The sequence below is a fragment of the Mobula hypostoma genome, chromosome 4 (assembly GCF_963921235.1).
Source record: "Mobula hypostoma chromosome 4, sMobHyp1.1, whole genome shotgun sequence".
Taxonomy (NCBI): Eukaryota; Metazoa; Chordata; class Chondrichthyes; order Myliobatiformes; family Myliobatidae; genus Mobula; species Mobula hypostoma.
This window is the reverse complement of record NC_086100.1, coordinates 107,535,468-107,548,930: the sequence shown is the minus strand read 5'-3', so window position 1 is coordinate 107,548,930 and position 13,463 is coordinate 107,535,468. Positions and strand designations below refer to the sequence as shown.

At 39.2% G+C, this 13,463-nt stretch overlaps 1 protein-coding gene across 2 annotated transcripts in view; it reads left to right on the top strand.

Annotated features, from left to right (window-relative positions):
* LOC134345541 (probable ATP-dependent RNA helicase DDX60) overlaps positions 1-13,463 on the top strand; it is a 71,390-nt gene that overhangs the window by 26,489 nt on the left and 31,438 nt on the right. For both annotated transcript variants that reach the window (XM_063046345.1, XM_063046344.1), the window contains exons 14-20: positions 1,115-1,284; positions 3,415-3,573; positions 4,443-4,592; positions 5,081-5,200; positions 6,334-6,429; positions 8,768-8,883; positions 10,289-10,422. In XM_063046345.1, coding sequence (XP_062902415.1) covers positions 1,115-1,284; positions 3,415-3,573; positions 4,443-4,592; positions 5,081-5,200; positions 6,334-6,429; positions 8,768-8,883; positions 10,289-10,422 — 945 coding nt within the window. The remainder of the gene's footprint in view (positions 1-1,114; positions 1,285-3,414; positions 3,574-4,442; positions 4,593-5,080; positions 5,201-6,333; positions 6,430-8,767; positions 8,884-10,288; positions 10,423-13,463) is intronic.

The window sequence follows — 13,463 nt, the reverse complement described above, 5'->3', positions numbered from 1 at the left end:
GAGGAACTCGGTGAGGCAGAATTTGCGGATGGAAATGGGCAGTTAGTGTTTGGACAGAGATCCCTCATCTCGACTGAGTAAACAGAGAAGGAGGGGACTGGGGGAATGGGTGGATGGTGGTAGCAGAATGATGGCAATATTTAAGAATGGTTTAGTTTGGCACATGAGCATGCAGGGAATTGAGGGAACGTGTGCAGAAAGATGAGATTCATTTGGCATTGTACAGATATTGTGGGCTGAAGGGCCTGTTCCTGTGCTGTACAGTCTTTCATGAGAGTAAACCAAACAGGGGTGCTGTGTTCCATAGATTAAAGTTTTCATTGGGTTAAGGTTATAGAAATTGAGGGCATTGTCAATGACTGATAATTGTATTGAATGGCAGCCAACTATTTGAGTATGTAAAATAAATGAAGGTGATTTTGAGAGCTAAATCCAAGATTTGGTATTAGAACAAAATAGAAATGTATCCGTGATAAGGAATACAGAAGTGTGGTCAGTTCTGTCCTTTTCTCTAGTTTGGATACCTGTATCAACTGGATATCGGGGTCTCAACCAGAGATTCCCTGTAAAACTATTGCCCATTTGAGACAACATGAAGTGGTAATATCAAGGGGCTATCTGTTAGAGGACAAATTGTTCACACAGCAGGTGTGGTGACATTGATAAGAGTTACTAAGGACTATATAATGAAAAAAAATCATTGGTTCAGTCTGAACAAGGGGTGGTCTGAGGATGTTTTGATATGACTTATTAATGAGGCTAGGAGGAGGGCATTAAGGAACTTTATAAAGAGCAGATAGCATGGAGTAAAGCAAATTCTTTGAAAATCAAAGTGGTGGAGAGATGGAGATCCTTTTCTTTAAATCTTTTTGAACTCTACCCAACGTAATAGTTCTTTGATGAATATTCATTATTCTCATCTGCAAAGATGTTCCATTGGCTTTGACTATAGTGATGTATGTGTGGAATGAGGAGTCTTCCCACTGAAAGTTCCAGGTTTATTCACATTAAATTAAGCTGTGTCAGTTACCGAAAATGTTCATGTTTGCGTTTTTTAGTTTTAAAAAGCTGGGTGGTGATTGGATGACTGATCAGATCATTTTTGTTTCTTTAGAAAGCACCAAGAAAAACAATGTTATTGCAGGCCGTGTGATGAAAAGAATTCACAATATATTGGATAAGTATGAGAAGCAGATGGATAAAAGCCAACTGAAGCTCATAGCTACTTATCTCAAAGAACTTGGATTTAACAAATTAGCACAGACCATTCCAGACATTGAACAGGTAAAAATTAATTTTTAAAACTTTGCTTTCTTTATAATTTACAGATGGTACTCCTTTTGTCATGGGGGCTGACGGGCTGACAAAAGGTGGACCCTTTATCTCTAAATCTGGTGCCATTGTTTTAGGATCTGCAGTGGTGGTGATTTATCAGCTTTCTGTAGCCTTTGTGAGCTTCAGTGAATTTTCTGTCAATTCTGCTGTAGTTGTTACTGATCTATTCCTTGAGTTGAAAGTTTCCTATACTGTAGGAATACACTACACTGGTGTTCTCTTATCAGGGTAGAAGGATGAGCAGCAAAAGAGTCAATAGCGGATACTTTCTGGAAGAATTTGAGTATATTTTTGTCTTGTGTTAAATTTTGTTGAGTCATGTTTTTTAAACGTTGATTTTAGTGTAAGTTTTCAAATTTTACAATGTTTGTATCCCTTGGGTCAAGAATTAACTACTACAATTTGTATTTTCTTCAGTGCATGTATTACAGTATCAGTACCTTTTTAGAAGCTAAATGAAGTTGTATGCACTTAAAGCCATTACTGTTACGACTTCCTTGATTTGCCTGGTGGATAAAGCCATCACAGTGTACAGTACTGAGGTAAATTAAAGCTATCGTAGCATTCACTACCAAGCTATGTGACTTAGTTTCAATTGCTCGTGTGCTCATGATACAGGAGGCAAGCTGATTTGGATTTTCTGTTCTAATAGTTGTTAACTTGGTTCTTTCCCAAAGTGGATTTTCAGGCATGATGGATGTATAGAAAATGAAAGTAGAATGACACCATTTGATTTTTCAAGCTCAAGTTCAACTTTGTCATTCAACCCTATATAGAAATATAGGCTAATGAAGCAGGGTTCCTCTAGGGCTAAGGTGCAAAACAGACTATCAACAGACACACACAACACATATGGCACATATAATTATGAAAGCTGAAAAACATATAGTTACAAAACATAAAAACCAGGTCCATGAGTATCATGGCCTGTGGGTTGATACTGCATGGATGTTGTCCTGGAGCTGCAAGAGCGGTTCCTTGTTTCACACAATTGCAGCCGCAGATGAACACGATCCAATTTGTCTTCCCAGGAGTGAAAGCTGGAGAGAAGCACCGATGGGAGGGGACAGCCTCCAACCCAGAACAGAATCCATTGGCACACAATCAGTTCCAGTGTCTCCTTTGGTGACCACAACAGGGGACTTTGAGGCATGAGAGCCTTGTCCATGCAACAATCGAGGCAGTGCAGCTCCCCCACCGTTGGTCTTTCCAGTGAACCAATGAATTGGGCTCGCAGTGTTCTGCATTACCAATGTCTAATAGTATCTTGCAGTCACAAGAAAAACGTCTAAACCAATCATTTCTACTGTTTGTTGGATCATGAGCTGTCTGGGTGGCTGAAGCAAGCTGCAGTGTGGTGCGCAACAAGTCCAACTTCAATGCTAAACAGCAATTTGCTAGTGGGGTACACCTGCTATATTTGATGTTCTTAATATCTAGCAGTGTCTTGTAATTGTAAAAAAGACAAACAATTGCACCATTGTTTGGACCTAGAGAGGCTGCTGCATCTGATCATGTCGTCATCTTACTGGAAACCATCTTTCCAGCTTGCTTTGTCGTTCAGGATTAGTGCGTCTACTTCTCTATCTCTATACCGTATCTCTGGCCTCTCCCCATACCCTATATCTTACTGTATCTGTAAATCTACCTCTTTAAAGATATGCACAATTTGACCTCTCTGCCCTCCTGAGGTAGAGAATTTCATTGGTTCATTGACCTCTCATGAAGAGTTTTCTTTATAATCATTTCAATCAAAATGTTTTAACCTGTATGGTGAGGTTCTGACCCTGGTTCTAAAGTACATTTCCCCATTTGGGGGGAGAAAATATCTGTACTGTATCTAATGTGTTGAACCCTGTCAAAATTTTGCATCTTTTATCATTTTTCTAAACTGGTATACACAGCCTTGGATCATATTTTCTGTGATGTGCTGGACTTGTCCATACTCAGGAATGTGACTTTGAATGAGTTGTCAATGGGTTGTAAGATTGCATCCCAGCAGGAAATTTGTACTTGGAGGAGAAGGGCTATGAATCCATGTCTGTGAAATTAATACAACAATCCTTTTTAATAAAACAGAAAGCAGCACGTTCTAAAAGTTATAAGAAGGAGAACAAATTTGAAGTTGGTGTTGATCCAGTTCGTTTTCAACTGAAATTTATGGGTCAATACTTGTTGCGAGATGAGAGGAATGATCCAGATCCCAGGGTTACTCATTTCATTCCAGACACGTGGCAGGTAATTGTAAATGTTTCTTCTAGTATATGTTTGTAATGTGATCTTTACATCAATAAACTTTGGTACAAATAATGCAAGAATAGGATAAATTGAGTACAAATTTGTATAGTTGTCACTGCTTTTTGTGCTTGCTTTTTCAAATGTTCAACTTTCAAGTTGAGAGTATTAACTGGGAAAGCTCATAAAGAATTGTGAAGACTTGTTAGACAATTCCAGCTTTGTGGCAGTGAGAAAACTAAGGGTAAAGTTAAAATGATGCACAAAAAGGTAGTGTAGCATAGTGTTTGTAGTATTTTCCCCTCGACATCTGGGAATTAGGGGCTAGAAAAATTCTCTTAAGGATGGAGAGAGCAGGACTCTTTATTTCAGTTTTGTCCATTTCCCGGGGTTGGCCTGAGATATGAAATGAACTCTTAGTATGATACTCACTAACACAAAAGGAGCTTTGAGCATCAAAAATTGTGGTGTGCTAATAGGAACCATAGGCAACTTTGTGAGCAGAAAAATAACACCAATTGAAGGAAGCTTTCAGAGTGAATGAGCCAAACTCTTGATTAAAGTACTTCAACAGAAGTAAGAGAAAGTTGGAAAATGGCCTTTTCTATATCTGGAATGTTGAATGTACGTCAATTCTTTCTTAACACTTGCCTCTTGTCAGGATTTTCATGATGTTATCTAAGAAAATTGGCCTGTACGATCCTTTTCCCCTTTTGGTTTTGTATATATAAGCTCTAACAGTGATGAACTAGCATGCCCTTGTATTTTTAGGGGGGAGATAAGTACTGGTGAGATGAATCTCTTTTGAATCTGTTTCATGTTTGTTTATTGGTGGTAACTGATTAATAAAAACTCACTTTGATTAATTGCAGCGAGAGCTTCTAGATGCTGTGGATAGTAATGAATCTGCAGTGATAGTTGCTCCAACCTCCTCAGGGAAAACATATGCTTCCTATTATTGCATGGAGAAGGTTCTACGTGACAGTGATGATGGTGTGTTGGTGTATGTTGCACCCACAAAGGTATGACTTATAAATAACTGTTTAATAAATTACCCACTTAATGAAAATGTTTCGAACGTATCAAAGGTATATTACAAGATGCTACCAAAAATGATGCTGTATTTATGTTAACTCTGAGATTGATTATGCATTTTCAAAGGTATGGCTTTGTTGAAAGGAAGGAAGGTAGGTTGTGAATGTGACTTGGAGCTCTTGATAACAGCTGTTCTCTCCAAAATCAACTCTGTCCTAGTGTTGTTGTAAGATGGAATGAGGAAAATATATTGGTTAGATGTCATTCTTGAATTTTGAAGAGGACCATGTTCAAACCTGCATTATGTCTTAAAATGTGTTGAGCTTTACTGGTCAGAGATGAACAACTTTCAAATACATGCTCTCTAATAGATTATCCCAATCTTCAATAGTTGTAATAATTTTTATTACTTCCTGATTTTACTAGAATACTTAGTGAATATTGTTCGGTGATCTTATTTTTTTTTAATTAATAGGCTCTTGTGAACCAAGTGGTTGCAACTGTTTATAACAGATTCAGCAAAACTTTACCTGATGGAATGGTTGTGTGCGGTGTTCTCACACGTGACTATCGACAAGATGCTTTAAACTGCCAAGTAGGTTATTTTATATTTATAAATAAGTCATGACTTCCATTAGATTACAATTTCCTGCGCTTGCAGTTGTGGCATGGTCTTCAGATTTCATAGATTATATACTATTTCTTTGTTAGCTGCTAAGAGATAGGAGTGTGAGTCTTTGGTTTTATCACCTAACCTTTCTCTCTTTTGTGATATGTGCATCATCAAACATTTTAAAGGGTAGATTCAATGGTTTTAAAAGCACCTAGTCATTTAAAGTGCTGCATCATTTCTGTGCAATTTATATATACTATCTTCTATTTTACAAGATGCCTGATCCTTCGATGTATATTTCAGGAACTGCTTCACCATATTATTGTTGTGTTTTTTATTTTGCTGTTTTCCCTGTTAACCTTTGTCCCAATAGATCTTTGTATAGTTCGGCATAACTATCCTTACCATTGGCAGTAATGAGTTTCTCAGTGAGAAGTCAGATGATTTGGCATAATTGATAGAAAAACTGCACTGTAGTACACACTCTTCATCCACAAACATCAAAAAAAAATTGATTTATGAAAAAAAACTGACAGATTTTGTCCAACCTTTTTTACTTTAAAACTAAAAGTAAGATTATAATGAAGCTGGACATGGGCTTTGGATAAAGGCTTGATCTGATATGGTTTCTCTGCCTCTTGACAAATAAGCTAGTGGACTGTATGCTGTTGCTTGTTCCTTTTCCATTGTTTTTTGATGTCATCTAGTCAACACTTTTAATGATACTGACAGCTTTCAGGGACTGGCAGATCTGTGCACAGTTTACACATTCTTCCTGTGGCTTTGCTGGTTTTGACCTGGTATTCCAGATACCTCTTCAGCCTAAAGATGTGAAGTCAGCCACTTAAGTGGTCACTGTAAAATGCCCCTAGTGTGTAGGTCAGTGGTACAGTCTCTGGTGTGGAAGGAGAGTTGATGAGTATGTGGAAAGTATATAAAATGGGATTTATGTAGAATAAAGGTAAATATGTGGTTGATAGTAAACACTGTTTTACTAAGCTGAAGGGCCTGTTTTCATGCTTTATCTCTCTGATCATCTTGATATCTAAGACTGCCCAAAGCTGTGTTTGTACTGGTTCAAAATTGAATTTGTCTAATTGCAATATTTGTTTCAGATACTCATCACAGTTCCTCAGTGCTTTGAAAAGCTTATTCTTACTCCACAACGTCAAGCCTGGGTGAAGAAGCTTAAATATGTTATTTTTGATGAGGTAAGGCATCACAGAATTTGGGGATTTGAGGAAAAAAAATAATAAAATCACAAAGGTGTGTCATGTTTTATCTGTGTTTGGTCTAATTAATTTAGTAAAAGTATGGGAAGAAAATTTTAAAGCAGGAAATGTATGACATCTGTTTGACATTGTTGTTACCTGAAAAATATATTTAATATTTTTGCCAGATATGTTCTCAATAGTTGAAATACATTTTCCTAAACTTATTAAATCTATATATTTTTTGAAAGCACAGTGCTAGTTACAGTTGAAAAGTAGACTAAGACTCTGCCTGAGCATTTTTTGTGTTGGGTAATAGCTTGTTTGAGAGCGATGACAAAATAGTTTTTTTTTCCCCTTGCATTTCGTCTATGTTTTTCTCCCTTCTGGAATTTGATGTAGTTTGGGGCAGAATCAAGGATTGATGTACTCCAGAGCAACATATGCAAAATGCTGGAGGAGCTCAGTAGGTCAAACAGCAAGTATGGAGAGTTCTGATGAAGGGTCTTGGCCTAAAACATTGATTGTTTATTTCTCTCCAGATGCTGCCTGATCTACTATATTCTTCCAGTATTTTGTGTGTGTTGCTGTGGATTCCCAGCATCTGCTGAATATTTTGTGTTCTTGATCACACTTTCATTTAGATTGTTTAATTTGTATGCTAGTTTCAGTTTTTCTTTATGCTGTTGTTCATGATTATCTTAAATAAAAGATAAAAAAAGGTTAGCTAATCACATGCATATTGAAACATGATGCACACAGTGAAATATGTCATTTGTGTCAGATTAAATCAACAAGGATTGTGATGGGCCCAGTCCGCAAGTGTCGCCATGCTTTCGTGCCAACTTAGCATGCCCACAATTTGCTTAACCCCAAGCCTAACTGTATTTCTTTGGAATGTGGGTGGGAAACCAAGTAGTCACGGGGGGAACGTACAAACTCCTCACAGGCAACAGTGGAAATTGAATCCTGTTTGGTGATTACTGGAGCTGAAAAACGATTGTGCTAACTGATGTGCTACCATACAATCAATTACATCTAACGATAATGGGCCCACTTGTACTCCATACTGTTGAAATAAGAAAACTTTATTCAGCTAATTATCAGTTAAAGCATTATTAAATGAAACTAATAATTGTTAGAAATAGATGGGCAGACAACTTTCTATAAAATAATTTGATAGTTTAGTATTCAGTGGAAAGTGCGAGAAGTTTGATAGCTCAAGGTTACGTACAGACAGCCCTCGCGTTACCGAAGGATTGTGGTGCTAGAAAATAAACCTCATTGTGATCTTCTGTAACCTAGACCGCCTTTTCCCACTGAATGCCACGTTATAAGCAGCAGTGTGTTCCTGTGGGATGTTTTCCCTTCAAGCCAGTTTTTTGACAAGGATAAAGCGACTCATTACGGTTATTTTAACAGCTAAGGCCAATATTAGACCTTCGGAGTGGAGCTGAAATGAAAGCAAAGTGATTTAATGGAAGTGAAGTAAAGGCCGAAGGGTTCCTTTAAAAAGCTGGCAATATCTACACTCCACAATGTAGTGCATCAGATAGAGCATGGCAGTGTTGCTTGCACTCTGAGATGTTTGTGCACATGTCCTTGGATTGGAGAGGGCTTGAAGAAGGAACTTGGCAAGGGCTGCCAACACAGTCAACAAAATGACTTCGCATCCAGGTTTTATTGCCTCACAGTACTGAGTGTGGCACGGTAACATAGTAGTTAGCACAACGCTTTACAGTACCAGTGACTGGGGTTCAATTCCCCCTGCTGCCTGAAGGAGTTTGTGTGTTGTCCTTGTGACTGCATGGGTTTCCTCTGGGTGCTCCAGTTTCCTCCCACAGTCCAAAGATGTACTGGCTGGTAGGTTAATTGGTCATAAATTGACCTGTGATAAGGCTAGGGTTAAATTGGGATTACTGAACGCCATGGCTCGAAAGCCCGATTCCACGCTGCACCTTAATTAATAAATAAGTAAATAAATAAAAAGACGATGAGTTGTTTCTGTTCCTCACAAATTTTATGAGTGAATCTTATTAGTATCTTAAATTTTGGTGTAGTGATTTGTGAATTTGATAAGGATAGATTTCCATAACCTGAACAGAAAACTTTCAACTTTAAAAAGGTAGTGGCTTTCTGTTAAGCAAATATTTTTCAAAGTAAATATTTTGATTTTCGAAGGTTGTACTGAGATGTTTGACCTTCTAAATTGTTCCATCTATCTGAGATTAATTGGCAAATTACATTTACTGGAACTGTCCCAGCATGGTTCTTTCCATTTAAATTGTGCAATTGGTCATTAGAATTTGAACTAATTATTTTACTGCATTTTTTTTAGGTTCATTGTATTGGTCAAGAAATTGGAGCAGAAGTCTGGGAACATCTGCTTGTGATGATTCGGTGTCCTTTTCTGGCCCTCTCTGCAACAATCAGCAAACCAGAAGTTCTTGCCCAGTAACTCTTCAAAATAATTCTTGCCTAGTATTGCATTGTTTCTTAAACTGGCATTCTGTGCTGAATTCGTAGTCGCTTTGGATTGCTTTCAGTTAGATTCAGGTCAATGGGTAAATGGGAGACTCTTGACAAATGGGAGTAGAAGTACATGACAGGGCTGCTGGGTGGGTAGTTTGTAAGATGGAATAATTACAGTACAGTCACTTTGTACGAAAAGTATTCTTTCTTCTGACACTTTCTTCAGCTCTTTGAATGCTACAGTTGAATCCTCCCCTGTAGATAGGGTTTGCCGTTGGTAAATCCACTTTATCTTTTTCCAGTCAACCACCCTTGTGAAGTGATTTACTAAGTTTGACTCACTGTAGAAGGTTTCTTACCATACATCCCTTTGCTGATTTTGACAAAGGATGTGTAGCATTTGCGTTTTTCTAGTTTTCTGTCACCTCCTCCAAAAGATTTTTGGCCAAGGCTTCTCCAGTTTTCTCAGATACTTCAAGAATCAGAAAATGTCTCCTATCTGGGCCATGTGATGTTACCATAAATACAGCTGCTGCCTTGTTTAATTTTTTTTGTCATGAGGACTGGTAATCAAGTATTCATTATTTCATGGCCTCTGCTTTTGATCAGTTCCTATCTTTTGCTGTTTTTTTATTGTTAACATGCCTGTAGAATATCAGTGTCATAATTATTCATTTAGAGATACAGCACGGAATAGCCCTTCTGGCCCTTAGATCCACAGCGCCCCAGCAACCCCCAATTTAACCCTAGCCTACTCATGGTATAATTTACAATGATCAATTATCCTACCAACCTGTACGTCTTTGATTTGGGAGGAAATCAGAGCCGCCGGAGAAAATCTACGTATTTCATGGGGAGGACAGACAGACGACTTAAAGATTGAACTCCAAACTCCAACACCCTGAGCTGTGATAGTGGTGTGCTGCCCTCTACGGTACCATGGGGTCTCCAATTGTCAACTGCATTGTTGCCTCCCCAACTTTGATTTAAGTTTCCTTAGTCTGACCTTTTGTTTTCATCCCATTGAACTTGTCCCTTCTCCAGTTGACTATTTTTGCCTAGTAGGCTTAAGGCTTAACAGGTGAAATGAATTATAAGTTGAATTATGAATTATATGGAGGAAGTTGTAAGTATTTTTGGTTTGCCATATGTCTTGGTGTTGCAACAGCCATTTTGCTAAATGTATTTTTGCATCAGGGTACATTGAACTTTTGAACTGCGAATAAGGGAGGAAAACAGGGAACAACCTTAGTGTTGATTTAACTTGGAAGATAGATACTTGATTATAGGAAACTGAATTTATTATTACAAATTTATTGAAATAGTAATACTGTTTTTTAAGTATCAGCTTATTAACAGCACTTTAATTTGTTATCTTTTACAATAGCTGGCTTCAGACAGTAAAGAATTACTGGCAACGAATAGAGAAGACAATGGAAAATCCTGTAAAAGTTAATAGTGGCAAAAAGAAGCAACAACTGAAAATGCCAAGGGACCAGAAATCGTTCAAAGTTAGACTGGGTAAGTTCAGTCTTTCATTTCTGTCCTACTTAATTCCACATATGGCTGGAAAACCTTAAAAAAAACTTTAAGGTATATTTGATCCGCTTTCTGACATAAGGAATATTATTCTTGGTTGAGTTACATGGGTTCTGTTTTTGGAGATGAATTAGGCAAGAATGATTGAATCACATATGAGAGAATCTTCAGATGCTGGAAATCTGAGCAACACACATAAAATGCTGGAGGAACTCAGCAGGCCAGGCAGCATCTATGGAAAAAGTACAGTCGACGTTTCGGGCCGAGTCCATTTGGCAGGACCGGAGAAAAAAAAAGATAAGGAGTAGATTTAAAAGGTGGGGGAGGGAAGAGAGAAACAAAAGGCAACAGGTGAAACCTGGAGGGGGAGGGATGAAGTAAATAGCTGGGAAGTTTGTTGGTGAAAGAGATACAGGGCTGGAAAAGGGGGAGTCTGATAGGTGAGGATAGAAGGCCATGGAAGAAAGAAAAGGAGGAACATCAGAGGGAGGTGATGGGCAGGTAAGAAGATAAGGTGAAAGGGGACTGGTGAAGGAGAGGGTGGTGTTGTGGGCCATTACTGCAGTTTGAGAAATTGATGATCATGCCATCAAGTTGGCGGCTACCCAAACAAAATATAAGGTGTTGTTCTCCAACCTAAGTGTGGCCTCATTACATAGTAGAGGAGACCATGGATTGACATAGTGAAATGGGAAGTGGAATTAAAATGGGTGGCCACTGGGAGATCCCGCTTCTTCTGATGGACGGAGTGTAGGTGCTCAGCGAAACGGTCTCCCAATCTACATCAGGTCTCACCGATATACAGGAGGCCATACTAGGAACACCAGACACAGTATATGATCCCAACAGACTCACAGTTGAAGTGTTGCCTCACCTGCAAGGACTGTTTTAAGTTTCTGAATGGTAGTGAGGGAGGAGGTGTTTGGGGCAAGTGTAGCACCTGTTCTGCTTGCAAGGATAAGTGCCAGGAGAGGGAACGAATGGACAAGGGAGTTGTATAGTAAGCGATCCCTGCGAAAAGCAGAAATTGAGGGGGTGGGGGGGGGGAAGAAGAGATGTGCTTGGTAGTGGGATCCTGTTGGTGATGCAGAAGTTCTGGAGAATTATGTGCTGTATGCGGAGGCTGGTGAAGACAAGAGGAACCCTATCCCTGGTAGCATGGCGGGAGGATGGGATAAGAGCAGACGTGCGTGAAATGGAAGAGATGCGGTTGAGGGCAGCATTGATGGTAGAGGAAGGTAAGCCCCTTCATTGACAAAGGAAGACATCTCCTTCGTTCTAGAATGAAAAGCCTCATCCTGAGAGTATATGAGATAGAGATAGAGGAATTGAGAGAAGGGGATGGCGTTTTTACAAGTAACAGAGTGGGAGGAAGTATAGTCCAGGGAGCTGTGAGGGGCTGTGGGTTTATATTAGACGTCGGTGGATAAGCTGTCCCCAGAGACAGTGACATCAAGAAAGCAGAGGGCAGTGTTGAAAATGGACCAGGTAAATTTGATGGCAGGGTGGAAGTTAGAGACAAAGTTGATGAAGTCGACAAGCTCAGCGTGGGTGCAGGAAGCAGCACCAATGCAGTTGTCGATGTAGTGTAGGAAAAGTGAGGGATGGACACCAGTGTAGGCTTGGAACATGGACTGTTTCATGTAGCTGACAAAAAGGCAGGCATAGCTTGGACCAATGCGAGTACCCCTTGCTACACCTTTTGTGTGAAGGAAGTGGGAGGAGCCAAAGGAGAAATTATTGAGAGTGAGGACTAGTTTCGCTAGATGGAGGAGAGCTGTTTGGGTCTGGTGTCCAGAAAGAAACTGAGAGCTTTGAGGCCTTCCTGGTGGGGGATGGAGGTGTATTAGGTCTGCACATCCATAGTGAAAATACAATGATGGGGGTCAGGGAATTTGAAATCATTGAAAAGATCCGGAGCACATGAAGTGTTATGGATGTAGGTAGGAAGGGACTGAGCTGCGGGGGGGGGGGGGTGGAGGAATAAGACGAAGTTGAGGTATGCAGATAATGAGTTCAGTGAGGCAGGGACAAGCTGAAACAATGTGTCTACCTGGACACACAAGTTTGTGGATCTTGGGTAGGAGGTAGAAACGGGAGGTGAGGGAATTATGAGGTTTGTGGCGGTGGATGGGAGATTCCCACTGCTAATAAGGTCAGTGATGGTGTGGGAGATAATGGCCTGGTGCTCCTTAGTGGGGACCTGTTCGAGGGGTAAGTAAGAGGAAGTGTCTGAGAGTTGTCACTGGGCCTCAGCAAGGTAGAGGTCAGTTCGCCTGATTACTACAGCACCCCCTTTTATCTACGGGTTTGATGGTGAGGGTTACAATGATTGAATGCCTGTAAGGCAACATGCATGATCTTTTTCCTGCCAGAAGCAAATTTGTTGTCAGAAGGAAGTACAGGATTTTCAAATGAAGAATAGTGATACTGATGTCAAGAAATGTGAAAAGTTATTTCACACACAAATCATTTTTTAATCATTTTATTGTCTATTTATTTGAGGTTAATTGCAAATTACTCACAGAAACATAGGTTATCTCTTTTCAGGAAATTAAAGTTTGTCATATAGTCAATGAGATCTCTCTGTCAAGATATATTCTGAAAAATAGTTGTCCTAGTCTGGTTGATCAGAGAAGTTCCAAGACTGAAATTTGGTTAACTGAATCAAATCACAAGTTGCTCAGGGCATAGACTTGACTGTGTGCTTTAATTGTATGGCCATCATACATGTGATTGAATGATGCATAGGGATATCAGATTAATGTTAAATTAATCCCCCTGCATACATTTTTAATGCTAATGTGATTAGAAATTTTCGATTTTTATAATTAATGGAAATGTTTGGAATTATTATTTACCACCAAAATCTTTGTATGAAGATTTGACTTCTATTGACGCCTTGGGGTTAATAGCCAATGCCTGATAATTTCTCTCTGCTAGTAAGCAGCTCTTTCTGGATATTGTATAGTTGTTGTGATCATTCTGACTTTGCACTTGAACTTGAAGCAAGGACAAAACCT